Source organism: Manis pentadactyla, chromosome 4 (genome assembly GCF_030020395.1).
Source record: "Manis pentadactyla isolate mManPen7 chromosome 4, mManPen7.hap1, whole genome shotgun sequence".
NCBI lineage: Eukaryota > Metazoa > Chordata > Mammalia > Pholidota > Manidae > Manis > Manis pentadactyla.
In genome coordinates this window covers 128,545,611-128,565,704 of record NC_080022.1, presented here as the reverse complement: position 1 = coordinate 128,565,704, position 20,094 = coordinate 128,545,611, and the positions used below count along the sequence as shown (strand labels likewise).

At 40.4% G+C, this 20,094-nt stretch overlaps 1 protein-coding gene across 1 annotated transcript in view; it reads left to right on the top strand.

Moving 5' to 3' along the window:
• The window catches only part of LOC118931226 (dynein axonemal heavy chain 9-like), a 349,376-nt gene that overhangs the window by 192,932 nt on the left and 136,350 nt on the right, over positions 1-20,094 (top strand). The window contains 3 exon segments of the mRNA XM_057500855.1: positions 5,113-5,274; positions 8,585-8,787; positions 19,125-19,287. Of these exon segments, the coding sequence (XP_057356838.1) occupies positions 5,113-5,274; positions 8,585-8,787; positions 19,125-19,287 (528 nt within the window).

The following is a 20,094-nucleotide window of genomic DNA, read 5'->3' as shown; positions in this document are numbered from 1 at the left end:
TATAGAATTACGTTATTGGTAAATAATAATTATAACAATTTCTTTCTTTCTTATCCTTAATCTTGTAATTTCTTTTTCTTCTCCTATTGTATTGGCTACAACTGCCAGTACAATATTGAAGGGAAGTAGTGAGAGTGGCATCTCATTGCATTCTAAATTTTAGGGGGAAAAGCTTTTAATAGTTGACCATTAAATAAGATGCTTACAGATTTTTGAGGATACTCTGCCAGATTAAAAAAATTTCTTCCTGTTTATAGTTTACTGTTTTAATCACAAACATATGTAGAAACTTAAAAAATGATTTTTATGTATCTGTTGAAGTAATTATATTGCTTTTTTTCTCCCCCTTTTCTGGAAATACAATGTTACATTGATTATTTTTTCATGTTAGATCAACCTTGCATTCCTATAATCCACCCAACTTAATTGCTACCTGCTGAATGTTTTACATTTTGTTGGATTCTATTTGCTTTTTTTGTTCAATTTTTGCTTTTATATTAATGAGATTGTCCTGTAATTACTTTCCTTCCAATATTTTAAGGTTATGAGGTCCTCATAAAATACACTGGGAAGCGTTCCCTCTTTTTCTACTCTCAAGAAGTTGTTATAAAACATTATATTGTGCCTTCTTTAAGTGTCAGAAGAATTTACTGATGAAACTTTCTGTAGTTTTCTTTATGGAACATGTTAAATTGTGAATTCAATTTCTTTAATACCTACTAGACAATTCAGATTTTCTATTTATTCATATATCAGTGTGGTAAGATGCCAATGTCATCAATTTCTAATTTATCAGCATAAAATTATTGATCATATCCCATTATTATCTTTTAAATCATCTATAGTATCTCATATTATACCCTCTTTCTTATTGTGGATATTGATATATGTGTGCCTTTTCTGTTTTTCTGTTTTTCTCTTTTATCAGCCTTACTAGGGAGTTATCAGTTGTGCTGGTCTTGTTAAAGAAACTGGGAAGTATACCAAAATTAGGTTTTTTATTTTATTGACTGTCTCTATTTGACATCTGTTTTTTATGCTATTAATATTTGTTCCTTTCTTTACAATCTCTTTCTATTTACTTTGGATTTGGGGTTAGTCTGTTCTTTTTCTAACTTCTTGGCATGGCTGCTTAGGCCATTAACTGTCAGCCTTTCATCTCTTCTAAAACACTCATTTTAAGGCCAAAAATTTCTCTGTAATTAAACCATTAGCTGCATTATGCAAGCATTTTATACATTGTATTATTATTATCATTTACTTCATAATGTTTCTTAATTTCCCCTATATTTCTTTAATCTATGGGATACTTTGAAATATAGTGCTTTATTTTCCAAAATTTAGAGATTTTTCTAGTTATGTTTCTCTTATTGATGCCTGCCTAGCTTAGTTCTACTGTTGTCAGAAAATATGCTCAATGTAATTTTATTCCTTTGAAGTTTATTGGGATTGGCTTTATGTCCCAAGATATAAACAATGTGCACTTTTTTAAATAATGCATTTTGCATGTGTTGGGTGTAGTTTTATCAATAGGTCAATTAGGTCAAACTTGTAAATCATGTTGTTTAAATTGTCTATATCCTTACTGATTTTTTTTTTGTCTGCTTATTGTGTTCATTTCTAAGAAGGGTATGTTAAAATCTCACTGTAACTATAGACATGTCAATTTCTCCTTTTATTCCTGACATATTTATATATTTTGGAATGTTGTTAGATGCACGCAAATTTAGAATAAGTGTATCTTCCTATGGACTGACCCTTTCCTTCTTATTAAATGCATTCTTTATTTCTAAAAATGGTCCTTGCTTTAAAGTTAACTTCCTATGGTTTTAGTATGGCTATTCCATACTAATTTTTTAGTCAAACCAGTCATACTAATTCTTTTAGTCAGTATCTTCATGCTATATTATCTTGGAACTTCTTATCCCACATTTTCCTATTTAAGGAAATCTGTATAGGCAGCATACAGATGGACTTCTAAAAAATATTTTTAAAAATTTAATGATTTTTTAAAAAATCAGTGTCTTCTACTTAAAATGTTTTTAGTGCATTTATATTTGATGTTATTTTATATAATAATATATTTAGGCTACTTTATACTATTTGTTTTCAAGATGTCCTACTTATTCTGTTTTCTTCCTTCTCTTATATTCTGTCAAACTAATTTATATTTAAAAAATTCTTTTTATTTTCTCCCTTTTTTTAGCATGCTGTACATTCTTTTGTAATTCACCTAATGGTTACCAAATGCATCATTTTATCCTCTTTTCTTTTATGTTAACACTTTTATCAACTGTCATACAATGTAAGGATCTTAGAAAAATTTACCTCCCTCCAATTTTTGTGCTATTGTTATTTCTTTTAATTCAGTTTATATTGAAAACCCATAATACACTAATACTTTTGTCCTAGTAAGTCTGTTTATTTAGATTTACCCACATATTACTTTTCCCATTGTCCTTTATTCCTGATGAATATTTGTTCTTCCTTTTGGAATCATTTTTATTCTGCCTGGAGAACACATTTAGTATTTAGTTTATATCTGCTAGACAAGAATCTCTAAGTTTTTATTTGACTGAAAATATATTGATTTATTATTTTCGGAAGAATTTTGGGAGGAGGTTTAGAATTCTAGGTTGGCAGCTATTTTTGCTCTACACATTGAAGGTGTTATTTAATTGTTTTCTGGTTTCCATCATTTCAGTTGATAAATAATCTCTAAGTCTTATTGTTCCTTTGATGTACACATATTTATTTTTTCACTTGCCTGATTTTGAGATTTACTCTTTGTCTTTGATTTTTCAAAACTTTCACTTTTATGCCTAAGATGACTAAGGCAGTATTTTTTTGTATTTATCCTGCTTAGTGTTTGTAGCACTTTTGAATCTAGTTCAGTGTTCAGTTTTAGAGATGATGCAGCCAGTGTGTCCTCAAATATTGCTTCTGCTTCTCTCCCTTTTTCTGGTTTTCCAGCACATTTTGAGACCTTTTCACTCTCTCCTATGTCCTTTATGCTCTTTTCTTTTTTTAAAATTTTTTCTCATTGCTGCTCAATCTGAATATCTTATGCTAATCTCTCTTCCCATCCACTAATTCTTTTTTCAGCTGTGTCTGTTCTGCTGTTAGCCCTATTTGAAATGTTCTTAGTTTCAGTTACTGTAACCTTGGGGTAATTTTTAATTTGAGACTTTGCATTTGATTAATTTTAAAAGTTCTGGTTTTCTGAAATTCTTTACCTTATCATCTAATTTCTAGTCATATTCATCATAGTTAAAGTCTGTGTCTGATTATTGCAAGACCTAGATCTCTTGTGGGTCAGTTTTTTCTTTGGTTTTGGTCCTATTTCCTGTTATTCCCAGTAATTTTTGCTTGATTGCCAGACATTGTGAGGTTTTAAATGTGCAGATAATTTGAGGGTTGAGATGGCATTATTTTCCTTCATAGATTATATACTTCTGTTTCTGGCAAGCAGCTACCAGGGATTGAGAAGATTGAAGCTGAGCATGAGTTTCTGTAAGGATTGATTGATCTGTGTTCACTCATACCCCTAGTGTGTAACCCTTGGAGGTGGTCCCTTGGGGTTGTAGCTCTGACCCCTTCTTGGTAATCACTGAACTCCAGTTTTTATCCTCCCTTCTCCATGAGATGAGAAAACTCTACTCAGTGTCTTGATCTCTCACTTGTATCTGTCTTCTCAGTTTCTGAAGCTACTGCTCATGATTTGGCAAATTTCTGAAGAGAAAAAATGGTGTCAAAGTTTGGGTTCATTTTTCTTCCTCCTCTTCTCTCTGGTATCTTAGCCCCCACTGCCTTGGTTACTTTCTAATGCCTCTAAAATGATTAAGCTTTAAAATAATTTTCTTGTTTTCTGTAGTTGACCTCAGTGGGTTGGTCTGTGATCAGCTACTCTGCCATTGCCAAAAGCAGAAATCCTGATGAAGGTTCTTGCTATGTTACAGTAATTGAAGGTTTCAGTATCAACCCGTTCATTCTTTCAGCAAGCATTCGTTAAGAATCTAGCATATGTCGGGCACCATTCTAGGTACTAGTAATACAAAGATAAAAATAAATAACATCCAAATTACGTCTTTCAATTTCCCTGTCCTTTGAGACACTCACCAGGACCTGGAAGAAGGAAACCTGTGTGAATAAAAATAATTTTAGAAACTAATAGTTCTTCTGTAATAGAGACTTATACATAAAGGGTTATGTGGGGTGCATCAGAGGGAATGCTGTTGGGCAGGAAAGGTGATGTCATGCATGACTTCAACAAAAACATATCAATTGAGTTAGATCTTTAAATGTGAACATAGCAAGCAAAGCAAAAGGCATGAAGGTACAGAAAGTGTGCAGGGATATTACTGTCAGTAATGAGGAACATCCAAACGGCCACTTTTCCTCTAAGACAAGAATGAGGGCAATGAAGGCAAACAGGTATAGATGACTTTGAAGTTTCTGGATTTGTTGAGGTTGCCAAAGGGCTAATCTTGGTGGTCTCCATTTGTCAATGAAAGAGAAGGCTGAGACATTAGCTAATAGCAACAGAGGAAGGTGACAGAAAAATTCAAAAAGAATAGCAAATACCTGGAACAACCCCTGTGTTATATAGGAAGGAGAACCTACTAGAGATGAATAAATAGATTGCTGACCTGCAAAAGTTAACTATATTCATTTCCTCACTTGGTCATCAATTTTTCATAAGTGATTGTCACCAGGACTCATTTTCAAAGTGACACTCGTAGAATTGGAATACAGCAGAGAAGGCACCTTTCCCCCCATTATTGTGGTGATTCAGAATGTAGTGGTTAAAATTCCAGATTCTCACTTCAGGCACACCTGGTTTCAAAACCTTGTGGTTTTGAACTAAAGCCTTTTACTGCATGCCCTGGGCATGCTTCCTGTCTTTCTGAATCCCAATCTCCACATTATACAAAATGGATATAATAAAAATTACTCTGTAGGGTCATCACGATGGGTAAGTGAACTTTGTCTGGCAAAACATCTAGTCCAGGACCTGTCACATAACTGGCTTCAATAAATTATAACTGTTGCAGTTTTAAATTGTTGTTCATGGTTTTGTTTGTTTTGTTTGTTTGTCTATTCTCCTTAAAGGGCATTCTCTTTTCCTCAGTGGAATGTGTAAAATCCACACAGGACCTAGTAAAGCTCTATGTGCATGAATCAAATCGAGTTTATCGGGATAAGATGGTGGAAGAGAAGGACTTTAATCTTTTTGATAAAATCCAGACAGAAGTGGTCAAGAAAATTTTTTATGTGAGTATTGCCTTGCGAATTTTTCTTTACAGTTGATCATGTAACTGTGCAGCTGATCCCCCAAATGATAACATTTAGCTCATAAATGGGGAAAAAAATCAGAGATTGGATAAGGAAAGAAAATCTTTCATTACTTTGCCAAGATGAACTATGTTGAGGCAAGAAGAGACCCAAGTTAATCGTGGAATTTCAGCGGTAGGAAGAGATCTTCAGATCCAAGTACTCATCTTCTACTAATTCCTCTGAGCAGCATTTCCCAGGATGGTCGTCCCAGTTGACATGCCAGCCTCCCTGGAGATGCACAGCCTTTCCCAGAGCAGCCATTTTGGAACTGCTAATGTCTGAATATATGGACCAGGTTTGAAATTTGGAACCTTTGGAACAATTTTAAAGACTAGAAATTGATTTTAAGAATGATCTAAAGTGTATTTCCCTGTCCGTCCATCCTAGGTCTACATGACAAGCCTTCAGATATTTTAAGACCATTTATCTTCTCTTTCCTGGGTCTCCTCTCCTCCAGGCCAAATAGCGTCTGTTCTCTTAGCCACTTCTGATGTGGCTTGTTTACCAGCCTGGAGAAATTTGACATCATCTTGATTAGTCTCCTCTCTGTTCTCCTTTCTGAAATCACAGCGCCCAACTTTCATAACACAACCCAGTTGGAGTCTGACTGAAAAAGCAGGGATCATCATTCCTCTCTTCTTATATACCGCAGCTTTGTTATACTGCTTCCCAAAATGTGTCCTGCTGGAGACTTGTACTATGATGTACTCATTGGAAAGAAGGTATCTGTAATGAAATAAATTGAGAAAAATACTTCATATTATATCCCTTTCTCGGAAATCCACAGTGCAGTCAGCACAGTAAAGCCCTGAAAATCTTGAATAACCCTGATTCATTTATCATTTCCCACATGTATTGGGCCCTAAAATTCTTTTCCCTTCATAAAACCTATTAATAGTTTGCAGAATGAATGGTCCATAGAATATGCCTTGGGAAGCACTGATACATTAACACAGCCTAAGATCATATTTATATTTCTTAATGTCAAAATTACCCCACAACTAACACAGAGCCTTCTGTTGAGAAAAGCCCCATATTTTTCACACATACTGCTTGACTGCCCCCTCTTGAATTTAGAAATAATCAAATCTTGTATTTAAATGTACCACATTGCACCTATGCTCACCTTGCTAGATTTAGCTCCATATTTTTCCCTGGGAAGATCCTGGGTCTACCTCTGAGAATATTACAGTCCATCCAACCTATATGACAGCCTTTTGAATGTTTTGACAGCATATCAAGTAGTTTATCTCTGTCTGCCCTTTGCTAATCCAAACAGCCTGAATTCCTCCACTTTCCCATCCTTTTTATATGGCCTGATGTTAAGTACTGCCACATCTTAAATGCCCTTCTTTGAGCATGGTAGAATTTGCCAGTTTATGTATCCATTGTTAGCTCTGCAAAAGAGCTTTGAGTATCTTCTGGTCTGAGCTAGTTCTTTGAAGAAACAACACTCAGTCTTTGAAACAGAAGTCATTATGTGGGTCTGTATGCTAAGGGCACATCCTTTTGATCACAGACCCAGATATAATTAATACTGGCATTACCTTTCCACAACATTTCAAATGCCAGCCTCAAGCACTTTTGGCTGCACCAAATCTTGGTATTGGTGTTAAAGAAAAGTTGCCATATTTCCACCAAGGAGGTGATACCATCCTGTTTCTGCCATAAAAGCTTGAAATTCTTTAATTCATGGCCCTTGTGCAATTAAAAAGTTTTTGATTCACTATGTGGCTGGGTTTCTCTCCCTTTTACACAGCCTGGTTCTGGTCATAAAATCAGAGGTCTATTGTTTTGTTTATCAAAGAGTCTTCGCAGACCAGGGCTTTCAGGCCTGCCCTTCAGTGGCCGCTCTGCTGGATCGTTGATGTAAAATGCCTGCCATCAGGACTGATTCCCGGGATATTAGCCCATTTTCAAACTGGACAAATGTATTCCCACATCACTTTCCTACATGTTTTTTTACTGCCAAGAATGCTCCCTGCATTGCATTAAATCTTCTCCAAATGTCTGGATACTTATCGTTACTGTCTGGCAAAGCCAGAACAGTTTAAGGGTTTTCTGTGGTCCTGAAACCACTTTCATGTACATAACTGTTTGATAATTCAACTCTTTCCACTTCTTTCTTCTTCCAACAAGACAGCAGCCCTGGCTTCTCTGTAGATGTCAGCATATCCTCACTTTCCCTCCATTAGGTTTGGTGCATCTTGTCTCTTGGGCTTCTAGGGTGAACCCTACAGTGGCTTGTGCCCAGGATCACGGCCCTGCTGGTGAATAGCATGCTGATTACATCTCCCCGGGTGGCTCTCCCAGTCTTAGACTTTGGAGAAGAGAATGGCAGGTGGAGGCAACTGCTTGAACTGATTCCTACTTATGCATTAGAAAACCTGTTCTTTCTCACACTTAATTCCTCTACATCCTTTCTTTTGAAGTAGCAGGCATTTGAGTTTTGATAAGTGATTCCTTTCTGAATTAAAAATTTTAAAAGTTACCTCTTCAAAACTTAGAGGGTAGATTGGTGGAGATGTTAACTCCCTGTCTTTAAGTTAATTGAGTTGTACTGGGTATTTATTAAACCTGGTGAGGTTTATCCTGTGAGCAAGAACTGACACACAATCCCAGATCTTTGGGAAAGTTTTTATAGTAGGGGGTTCTATTATAAATGTTTTATGAGATTATCAATGTCCCCATTAAACAAACCAGTCACCTAAGAATGGCTCGTGGTGCATTTTTCAGAAACCAAGCTCTCTGAGCTGAGCCTATGAAGTTGGGGTTGGCAGCCTATAGTGTGCAATCTCACAGGAAGCAGGAAAGGGTGTTTTACAACACTGCTCTGGATTGGAGAGCAAGACCTGTTGGATTGGATGTGGGGACATGAGGCCACTGGACCATGGACTCCTTCACCCAGCACTGCTGAGGTCCCCTGCTTAGGGACATCCATCCACGTGTCCCCATCCACTCCTCTGCTGAGACCCCGGGCTCTTACTGTACATGTAGGAAAGGCACTCCCACCTTCCATTTCACATCCTCAGCCTGCAAGGAATGGCAGACATCATCCGTGACTTCATGGGGCTTGGAAACGAGTAGAGCTTCCACCCTAGAAGGAATTCTCAAGAAAACGAAGCGTTCAAAGCAGCAGCAACACTCAGCTTTCGGGGAGTGTTCAGAGAGGAAAACTGAATGAGGTGTGTCTGCTCTGTGGGGACCAGAACCAAGAGTAAGAAGGGTGCTTGTGTCTCTTCTCCAGGGTATGGAAGGGACTGTGGAGCAGACACAAAGCCGGGACGTGTATTGTCATTTTGCAAATGGCACTGGCGAGCCCAAGTACCTGCCGGTACAGTCGTGGGAACTTTTGACTCAGACTTTGGTGGAAGCCCTGGAGAACCACAATGAAGTCCACGCAGTGATGGACCTGGTGCTCTTTGAGGATGCCGTGCGCCACGTATAAGTGTGCTTCTCTCCTGCCTTCCCTCAGCTGCCTCCTCTTCCCAGTGTGGGGCCTCGTTTGGGCATTAGAGGCCACTCTGATAAAACCAGGAAAGCCGCAATGACTCCTGCCACGAAGGTCAAGGTGGCAGCTGATCAGAGCAGCAGCTGCGGCTTTGGTCCCCCGCCCTTGTGGGCAGCATGGTGCTGAAGTCAGGCACAACTGGGTTTATGTCCTTGTCTGCCGTTGACAGTCCCCAGGCATGATTACAGTGACACTAAAGAAAATTTGAAAATCATAAAAGAGGCACAAGAACAGCTCAGAACTTGCATCCCCACCCCCTACTAGTCTAAGAGCCAATTTTAATGAAATTGAAGGTTTCTGCTTAAGTGCTCACATATTTCAAAAAATCAAATATCCTTTTAGGTGTCACTGCTGTCAAATGAATCACTCACAGTAATCACCAAGCCTCCCAGATAATTTATTCTCATACCAATGCTATCCCTGTACTGCTCTTTACATCCCCCAGTCTGGGTCATATTTACCATCCCTCCCTGCCTTCCAAAATCTTTCCACCCTGTCCCCCACCCCCGGTACTCACTCTTTAGCAGCAAAATCTACTTGAACTTGTCTGAACTTTCTATCTCTGAGGCATTCTAAGTGAAACTGATGACCTCTGAGTTGAGGAAACTGCTTTTTCTTCCCCATTCTATGTACCCCAGGGTCTAGAGAGAGGGACACCCTCCTCCCCAACCCCACACCAATGGCATGTTTAAACCATTTCCCCTTTTATTCTCTGCAAAGCCCAGTTCTTTTGAAGCTCATTAACTGGACTCTCATTCTCATTATTCCTCTTAACTGTCATCCACTGACAGCCCGTTACTCCCTGTCATCTGCAAACTGCCCCAGAGGTTGGAACGTCTTCTTCCTTCCACCTGCCTTTCTACATTCCTGCCTTTCTCTGTCACCTCGTCTTCCTGTTCCCTGGCCTTCTTAGCTCCAGTGATCCTTTCTTCCACCCCGTCTCAGCTGCCCCCTCATGGGCTCCTACCCAGAACTTCTATCATCAATAATGAGCCCACTGCCACATCTCATCTTCAGACATCTCACTGTCTGGCTTGTACCTCCTACCCATCCACTCATCTGCTCTAGTTTCCATTCTAGCTACTCTATTTTTCCCATTTTATTAAGGTATAATTGACATATAGCATTGTATAAGTTCAAGGTGTTCAACATAATGTACATGTATATTGCAAAATTATTACCATGATAAAATCAGTTAACATCCATCACCTCACAGTTACAATTTTTTCCTTGTGATGAGAATTTTTAAGATCCACTGTTAGTGACTTTCAAATACACTCTACAGCATTGTTAACTATTCCCCGTGCTATACATGACCTCCCCAGCACTTACATATCTTATACTGGAAGTTTGTACCTTTCGACCTCCTTCCCCTAATCCCCCCACTCCCCATCTCTGGCAACCACAAATCTGTTCTCTGTTCCTGTGAGTTTGTTATCTTTAGATTCCACATAGGATTTGTCTTTCTCTGCCTGACATACTCCACTTAGCATGATGCCTTCAATGTCCATTCATGTGGTTGCAAATAAAAATATTCCAGCTATTCTTTTCTGTTGGTTGCTTGGTACAGGTATATTCATAGCTACTTTATTCAAAATAGTCAACACTGACTCAGCCCAGGTGTCCATCAACAGAACAAAGTATTTTAATGAAATACCACTCAGCAATTTAAAGTAACAATGTGATTTATACAAAAATATACTAAGCCATAGAAGTCTTATGCAAAAAGGACACACTGTGTGATTCTAGTCAGATGAAATTGAGGACAGGCAAAACTAGGGAGCAAAATTCAGAACAGTGTGGGTGGGGAATGACTGGGAAGGAAACTGAGGGAACTTCCTGAGGGAATAGTGTTCTCTGTCTAGATAGGGGTTCAGGCTATGCAAGCACATACATGTGTCAAAACTCAGAACTGGCACATTTGAGGTTTGTGCATTTCATTATATATAACTGTCTCTTCAATAAAAGAACAGGAAGTCAGTGCTGAAGTCTAGTTAATGATGTGCATGCTGAAATGTTTAGAGATGAAGAATACTGAGGTCTGCAATAAGTGCATCAAAAATAAGACAGACTGATGAACGAAGAGTGCGATGGATATTCCATCTATTCTTTTTTTTTTTTTTAAGAAGTTCACACTTCATTTAATAATGGCCACTTAAAAGTGGCCACTGAAGGCTTTTTTTTTTTTTTAGATAATTATTTTTTATTGAAGGGTAGTTGACGCACAGTATTACATTACATTAGTTTCAAGTGTACAACACAGTGATAAAACATTTATATACATAATTCTAGGTTCCAGCTATCACCCTACCAAGCTGTTACAATATCTTGACTATATTCCTTATGCTATACATTACATCCCAGTTACTTATTTATTTTACCATTGGAAGTCTGTCCTTTTTTTTGTTTTGTTTTGTTTTTGTGAGGGCATCTCTCATATTTATTGATCAAATGGTTGTTAACGACAATAAAATTCTGTATAGGGGAGTCAATGCTCAATGCACAATCATTAATCCACCCCAAGCCTAATTTTCGTCAGTCTCCAATCTTCTGAGGCATAACAAACAAGTTCTTACATGGAGAACAAATTCTTACATAATGAATAAGTTACATAGTGAACGGTACAAGGGCAGTCATCACAGAAACTTTCGGTTTTGCTCATGCATTATGAACTATAAACAGTCAGTTCAAATATGAATACTCATTTGGTTTTTATACTTGATTTATATGTGGATACCACATTTCTCTATTATTATTATTTCTAATAAAATGCTGAAGTGGTAGGTAGATACAAGATAAAGGTAGAAAACATAGTTTAGTGTTGTAAGAGAGCAAATGTAGATGATCAGGTGTGTGCCTGTAGACTATGTGTTAATCCAAGCTAGACAAGGGCAATAAAACATCCACATATGCAGAAGATTTCTCTCAGAACGGGGGGGTGAGGTTCTAAGCCTCACCTCTGTTGATCCCCAATTTCTCACCTGATGACCCCCCTGCGACTGTGCCTGTCTTAGGTTGTTCCTCCCTTGAGGAATCTTACCCGTCTCTGGCTAACCAGTCATCTTCCGGGGCCATACAGGGAAATGTAAAGTTGGTAAGTGAGAGAGAAGCCTTATTGTTTGAAATGGTTAGCTTTTTATTTCTTTGCATATTTATGCCCTGTAGCTTCTATGCCCAGCATTTGTCTTGAGGTATCTTTACCACTTGGAAGAATTATGATACTCGGTAAATTTGATATGAGGCACGAATTCTATTTAAGGGTTGTAATTAGGAAGGAAGAAGAAAGCTATAGAAGTAGCAGGCAGAAGAAAACATGGGAAGATTGATTATTTCTTTGACATATCTTCTTGTAGAGTAACTTCGGCATGTATAGGTTTTAAGCTACTACTTAAATTGCGCACACACATTAACATAATAGGAGTATAGTTACATAACCAAAGCATACCTGTAATTACCAGCCATCTCCAGTGAAACCAAGAAAACCAGTTAGGCACCTTAGGCATTTGTGAAAACTTATCTATGATATGGTGGATATTGTCCAACTGAACTTGAACAGTCTGAGAGAAATCAGACAAATTAAAACAACCCATTCCTGGGGAATGTTCACATCCCATATGTTCTTTTAACAGTAAATAGTCTGTAGTTGTAAGATTTTGGAGTGCTACAATTTGCACTTCTCCTAATTCTTGGTTGAGTTCCAACAGTATAGATCCAGTCAAATTTGTTGTTTTACTGCATGCACAGGCCAGCTTAGATATCTCCTTCTTCATTCCCATGGCAAGTCCAGGAACTGGTGGGATGAGTGCATCTACAGCTGTAGCAGTGCGTGGATCTTTGTTGGGGTTTTTTGATGATCATCTTCTGGCATGAGTCTTCCAGAGAGTGCTGATGTTGGAAGTTCTCTTTCATATCGTATCTTAGTTCATTTTGGGGGTAGCCCAATTAGGCTTTGATCTTCTGTAATATTCCATCTATTCTTAAACTTCAAGACTTCATTTCTGGAGGCAGCTACTTTCTCAAACTGCCTACCATGTCTTTACTTTCCTCAGTCACCATAGACCCATCATCCTGATTCAAGCTTCCCTAACTTTCCTGTCATCGCATCCATATGGCAAAATCCCGCTCTAATGAAACCCCACTGTCTTCACATCCCATACCTTCCCCGGAGCACCTGACGATTACTGAAGAAACACCATCATCGTGTTGACTGGAGGTGCTTCAGATTTGCAGCCACAAATATCAAACGGGCTGTCAACTTTGCTGGAAACCCTCCTCCACTACCCTGGGCAGTTTGCTCTCTTTCCCTCCCTGTGATGACTGCATGACACATTTTTCTTCTCAAGTGTCTAACACTCCTCCCCCTCTCTTCATTCCTGGCTAATGAGCACATCTCCTATTTCGCTGAGATAGTGAAAGCAACCAGAAGTGAATTCTGTCATCTCCCTGCTATCAAATCTAACAGCCTATCTGCATCCCACCTGCAAAGTTGCTACCAAAGGCCAATCCCTCCACATGTGCACCAGATCCCATCTCTTTCCCCTTATCCATGACTTTGCTCCTTCCTGCACTTACCCCTTCTCTCTCCCCCTCTTTCCTATTTTCTTTTCCCTCCTCTTCCCTCTTACTCCACCATCATTAATTCATTGGCTTTTGGATCTTATCCATCAATATATAAACATATTGTGTTATCATTTACCAAAAAAACAACAAATCTATTCCTGGACTCTTAGAGCCTTTCTATCTCCTACCCCCATTTCTCTGCTTCTGTTCACAACAAAACTCATCAAAAGGGTTCTATACCTGTTATACTTTCTCACTTCTCATTGGTCCATTTCTTACCACTTGAATAAAAGAGCTCTCATCAAAGTCACAACAGTTCCAGCTCTTGCTAAAGTCAGTTGTCAGTTCTGGGTCCTTGCCATGTGTTACTTCACCGCCCTGCTGCATTTGTCATGATTAATTCCTTTATTTGCCTACCTCCATTCATCTATCCATCCACCCAACACATACCTGCTCAGTGCATGGTGTTAGTGTGAGCATGGGCATCTCTGTGTTACTCACTTCTGGAGCCGCAATACCCAGGACAGTGTCTGGAACATAGCAGGTCCTCAATGTAAATTGTTAGCATGTCATATATGGGACAAATGATGGAGAGAAAAACAAAGAGAAAAGGGGGAGTGATTGCAAGTTTAAAAAGGGTGGTCCTGGAGGCCTCCCTGGGACGGCAGCATTTAATAGGACATGTAAGAGCTGCACTTACCATAGAATCATCATGGGCCTGTAGCATCATGCTTTGCATACACTGATTCATTCAGTCCCCACAGAAAAAGTGAAGAAAGCAAGGTCTGCTATTCTCCCTGTATCATAAATGAGGATACTGATGCCCAGAGAGAGGAGGGAAGTTGCCTAATGTTACACACCCCAGACACAGGCAAGCCAAAGCTCATGCTCAGGCACATGACCATCACCCTACCACGCTCCCCATATGCTTTCCTGTCCCCACCTGATCCAGTGTAAGCTCCTGAGCACACAGACTAACTGGCTCACGCTGAGTCCCCAGTGCCCTGGAGACTGTCTGCTGCATCACAGGTGGTCAGGAATAAGGCTTCTAGGATGTCTGTTCACTCACCTTGTGAAACTTCTGTACAGAAGTATTTTCCCTCCTCTCCAAGAGCTACCAGAGCCTGTGTCATCGTCCTGGAGTTGAGACAAATCTTCGTCCTTTAAGCGTAAATTTAATTTGGGAGACTAGCAAGTGATTCAGTCAATGCGCCTTCCAACATGGGTGATCTAACTGACTAACACTGTTTCAGGAAAAAATAAGGCTATGAAAACTGACTTTTCTCCCAAGGCTGCTAAACAGACTCTCAAGATAGTTTCCCAGGAAAAGTCTTAATAATGAACTTCCTTGAGGAAGCAATTCTGAAGAATAAAGTGTATTTGGATATATAACGTCCTGCAGGTTTGTTTAGAAATATCAGCGTCCCATGACTTCATCCCTGCTACCCCTCCCTCCCCTCCCTGGCGCTCCTCGGCCCTCTTGGCTGCTTCAGCCAGCCAGATAGAGCAGAAGCGGGGCCCCAAACGACACAGGTCACAGCTGCAGGGAGCGCCCACGGCCTCGCAATACTGCACACGGGGCCCAAAGCACAGGCGCCGGACTCAGTCCAGGAAGGTCCTGACTTCTTACACCCGAGCGCCCGCCGGCGCGGCGGGGACGGAGTGCGCACGCGCTGTCTCAGGACCGACCCACCTGGGCTGGCCAAGGAGCTGTGGTTACAGGTGCAATGAGGCGTAACCTCACCTTGATTTTTTTATCCGCCTGTATCTTCTCACCTCTTGAGTGCTTAACATTTTCTTTCGTTTGATTCCCCTACACCTTTCCCAAGCTTTGCTGCTGTCTCTTTCCACTGCTCTCGTGCTTAACCCGTAATGGAGCCCTGTGTGGTGGTTAGGGGCACAGGCTCTGCAGATAGAGTCAGACCCAAGTGCAGATCCTGGTTCTGCCACTAATTGGCTGTGGTGCTTTGCAAAGGACACAACTTCCCCAAGCGTCAGTCTCCTTCTCTGAAAAATGAGCATGATAAGAATGCCTACATCGCAGGTCATTGCTGTCTGTGCCAAGTGCTTTGCACTTAAAGAGCTGCCCAGAAATGTTAGACTTTTTTTTTGAGTGGTTTTCTTTTCTCAGTGGTACCATTTGCCCTCCTATTCCTTCACCATTTCAGCAGAGTCTTGTACTGCTTTTTCTTTCAGCTTTACCCTGGATATTTTCCCCGGCTTTTGGCATAATCTTACTCTACATTTTTCCTTGTTTATTCACTCCCACGTGTATTTTTTCAGCCTCCTCTCTTTTTCTTTTAGAATCACTTCTAAATCATTAACAAAAAAGGAACTTCTGATGTACTCTCATGTCCCCTTTTTTTTTGTGTATCTTATCAGTTCTCAAGGGTGTGTGTGTGGGGGGGTGGTCTCCAGTGAGCCAGCTTCCCCCAGCTGTGCTGTGGCGCATCTTCAGCTTTTGTTTTTAATCGCCCAGAAATTCAGTAATGGGCTTAACTTAGACTGCCTTGGTTTTCTGGCCCAGGAGCCCTTTAGAATATTGATCTTCCTTTAAAATTTTGTAATTTAAATGCAGAGTCCTTTGCGCTCATCAGAGGTTGTTGATGAATCCGCAGCCAGAGCCCAGGGCTGACAATTGCAGACTTCTTTGGAAACTTCATCACTAATGATGCATTTCCCTCTTAGATACCGAATAGCACAGCCCATGCTAAGCTGAGTTCAGGCCCTCCTGAACAGAGCTGGGTGCTGCAAGCCCCCCTCCCCCTCCTCCTGCTCCTTGCTTGCCTCTCTCTTCCATTAACCCATTCCCGCCCCCTCCTTTTTTGAATTAGAGGAGAGGGTTTGTATATCTTGCCACCATTGTTTCTCCTTTTATCATTTAGTCAGGCACCATCTAATGTAGCCCCAAAGCAGGTGGTTCCTTGCACCTAGAGTAATGAATGATTCCATTCATCACCCCAAAGGTGATGCTGAGTATAAAGTATATGTAATTCTGCTTAAATTTAACAAAAATGTATCGAACACCTTTAATATGCTAGCACCCTAGAGAATATGAGTACACTCTTTGGATGTCTAGAAACTATGGTTTAATAAGGGGGCAAGAGAAGTGTAAATCTATTTGATATAAGATGAAGTATCACAGATAATTATAAGCTGAAGAAAGAAATGCATGAAAGAACTAAATATAGGTCAATAACTCCTGAATATGTAGAGACTTAAGTTTTAACTACATAGATTTAGTGATATACAAGTTTAGGTCTCCAAAGCTAAAATTTTCTGTAATCTAAAAATACATGGAAACTAACAGGTAAAAGTGACAAATTGGGGGGATAAGTTAAAATATACATAGAGGGGTCATCTCACCAATCTGCAAGAACACTTCAATGAGAAGCGACAATGGATATGAACAGAAAATTTACGAAAGAAAAGATACATAACAATTCATAAGAAAAATGCCCAATTCCCTAGAAATCAAAGAAATAAAAAACAACAACGTGTTCAACCACCAAATTGGCACCAATTAAAAAAAATAACACCCAGTGTCAACAAGGGTGGGGGCCATACTTTCCTGCATGCTGGTGATGGGAGTTGTTGACTCATACGTACTTCTGCTCGGGATTTCTTTCAGATACCAAGTTCTTTCCATGAGAGAGCTGAAAGAATGAGGATCCACATTTAATTTACTGATGCTAATTATGACCAAGTTATCAGTATGTGAAAGAAATTTTCAGTAAGAAGAAACTTCAAACCACAGAAGCCCAACATGAGCCCTTTAATATCATACATACTCCCGTTTGGTTGACATGTCAAAGCTCCCAGGCCAAGACTTCCCCCTCAGCCCTTCCTCCAAACTGGAGTTAGCTAGACCTTAAGCTGCTCCATCCTTAGTTAATTACCATTGCTTAATTTGAACATGGTATTTTTCATTATAATATCGTTAACACCAGACAGGAACACAGGGTTATAGCCCATGCAATTCAGCATCAGATGTAGCCTCTACACTTCTTGGTTGGGCTTTACCTGAGTTCTTGTTCTGCATAACTCTTTTGTTCCAAAGATCACCAACCCCTGTTGACTCTTCTTCCTTACCCTTTTCTCCAGTGGCTTGATTGCTGTGTTATGTTTCCCCAAATTCACTGACTTAACACGGTCTAATTCAACTAACATAATCTAACATATTCTCATCCTGCAGTATAATAGATTCACATTTTGATCTACCCTACTTAAGATCTAAATTGGTGACACCATTCCAGGGGGATACTTTTCAGCATGTATCAGAAGCTGTGAAAACTGCTCTACTGTCTGACTTGGCAGTTTTACTCCTAGGAACTTATGCCATGGGCATAATTACAGATACAAATTAAAAATGCTTCTATCACATTGTTTGTAACTGGAAAATGTTGGCAACAACCTAAATATCCAACAGCAGGCTACTGAAGTTAAGGAACTTACTCTCTGCAATGGAATATCAGTCTACCATTAGTAGCATGGTATAGCAGATCACTCAGTGACATAGTGAAATAATAATAGATCGTTAAATGAGAAAAGGGTTCTGAGACATGATGTTCAATATACACTGTGAGCCCAATTTTGAAAATACAGAATAGAAATATACTGAGTTTTCAGGTGTAATAAATGAATATACACATAAATGTACACTTATAAACATACAGACACTAGAAAAAAGTCCAAACGGACACATAATTAATGTCAGTGGTGTTTTTGACTAATAGTAGAATTGTAGTTTTTTCCTGTATTTTCTGCATTTTGCACCAAGAATAGTCATTGTTTTTAAGATGAGAAAAGAAGAGGGAATAGGGGTTATTTTTATAGAGAATGGAGGTACTTTACATTAGATATAGACGTAGTGCTGAGGGGAATTCTAGAAAAGACTGGCGGTGTTTCCTGAAGGGGAGGCTGTGGACAGCTTGATGGAAGACTAGCATTTGGGGAAGGCCTGCAGGGGTGGGAGGAGTGGGTTCCTCTGGAGGGCCTGGTCTAAGCCCAGGGCCAGGGAATATTTCCCCAGTGCTGACTCCTGAGGGTGGTAAGTATAGCTGCAGAGGGAGGAATACAGAAGCCAAGGAAGTGGGTGTCTTCTAGGCTGACACAAGGATCCACAAATATTCATTTCCAGGGCATCAACATCCAGAAAGGATAAAAGAAGGATGGAAAAAGCTAAGCCAGGGCCCTCTGCTGTTCTGCTGACCTTAATCTGCTCCTTCTTTCTGAAAAGGAACAAATTGTTCTGTTCCTGCTTGTCCTCTAGCCTTCCCTGATGTTTATTCCAACGGTACATTTTCTACTTTCCTTTTTCCCATCCCCTCCTTTTGCTTAAATGCACAAATAGGTGAGGCACAGTGAAGTGGGGGATTGTGGCATAGTCAGGTTCAGCTGGGGAGATGTGGGAGGGTAAGCCCAGGTCCCCTCCTGTGGCCATCACAGGCCCCCCAAGTCCTGCCTGGCTGCTGGGAGATCTTCCACCACTGCCCCTAGTTAGCCAGCGGCTTTGGCTTAAAGCAAAGCAGGGACGACTTCAATCTACTTGGACAAGAAGGTGAGGCTAGGTGTGGGGACAATTTAACTCAGATTTCCTACAGCTCAGCCCATGGTGTGCCTCCAAGGAGGGCTCCAGTTCTCACTGGGACCAGGAAGCATGCTCACCCAGAGGAAGGTTGGATCACAGCCATATGCCCTGCTTCCTTCTCTTTAGCTGCCATATCAATCGTATCCTGGAGTCCCCCCGGGGAAATGCTCTCCTGGTTGGTGTAGGCGGGAGCGGCAAGCAGAGTCTGACAAGGCTTGCGGCCTTCATCAGCTCCATGGATGTATTCCAGATCACGCTGCGGAAGGGCTACCAGATCCCAGACTTCAAGGTCAGAAGGCCAGGCGGGAGTGGGGAGATGGCAGCCTCTCCAATTACCCTCAGCTCTCTGTCACTCTTCATTAGCTCTTCAGTTCCCTTGCCCACAACCTCCCCTTAATCGTCCAGCCATTTTCTTCTTAGATTTTGGACTAGTGACATGAGGGGCTCTTTTCTCACTAGACAGCCTGAGAACACTGGCCTTCACAAGGTTGCATCTGTGAGGACTCAGCTGCTTTGTTGCATCTGGAGAGCCTCAGCTCCTGCCCAAACCAGAAGCACTCATCTCCCCTCTAGCTCCAGTAGGAGGAATTCTGACACTCTGCCCAAGTTTCATAAGAAATTCATATTTTAAAAGATGAGTTCAGGAAGCACCAGCCGCTGAGACCCTCTGTGACATTTCCTGGTTCCAGACATCTGGCAGGAAGGGGCCACAGTGCACACTCTAGAAAGCGGAGAAAGGCATTATATAGGACCTTCAGAAGGCGCTTTGTCCAACCCCGCCCTTTAGTCCAGGGCCACAGTAGAGGAACCGTAGGGAGCCATGTAAGTTCCATCAGGATACTGCTCCTGCTGTCCCCAGGACAATGTCAGCCACACAGAGCCAGACTTACCACCTACATAATCTCTTCACATCGTATAAGGTCATTCACTTATATGATGATACAGAGTAACACAGATGAGCAGGGACGATTTCTGACCGTTTGGAAAACTATTAACCTCTCTGTACAAAGCAGGAGCTCCAGAAGCTATACAGGAGCCACAGTGGTTTTATGAATTAATGATCATCACTATTGAACTTTATTTAACTCCTCCTTCA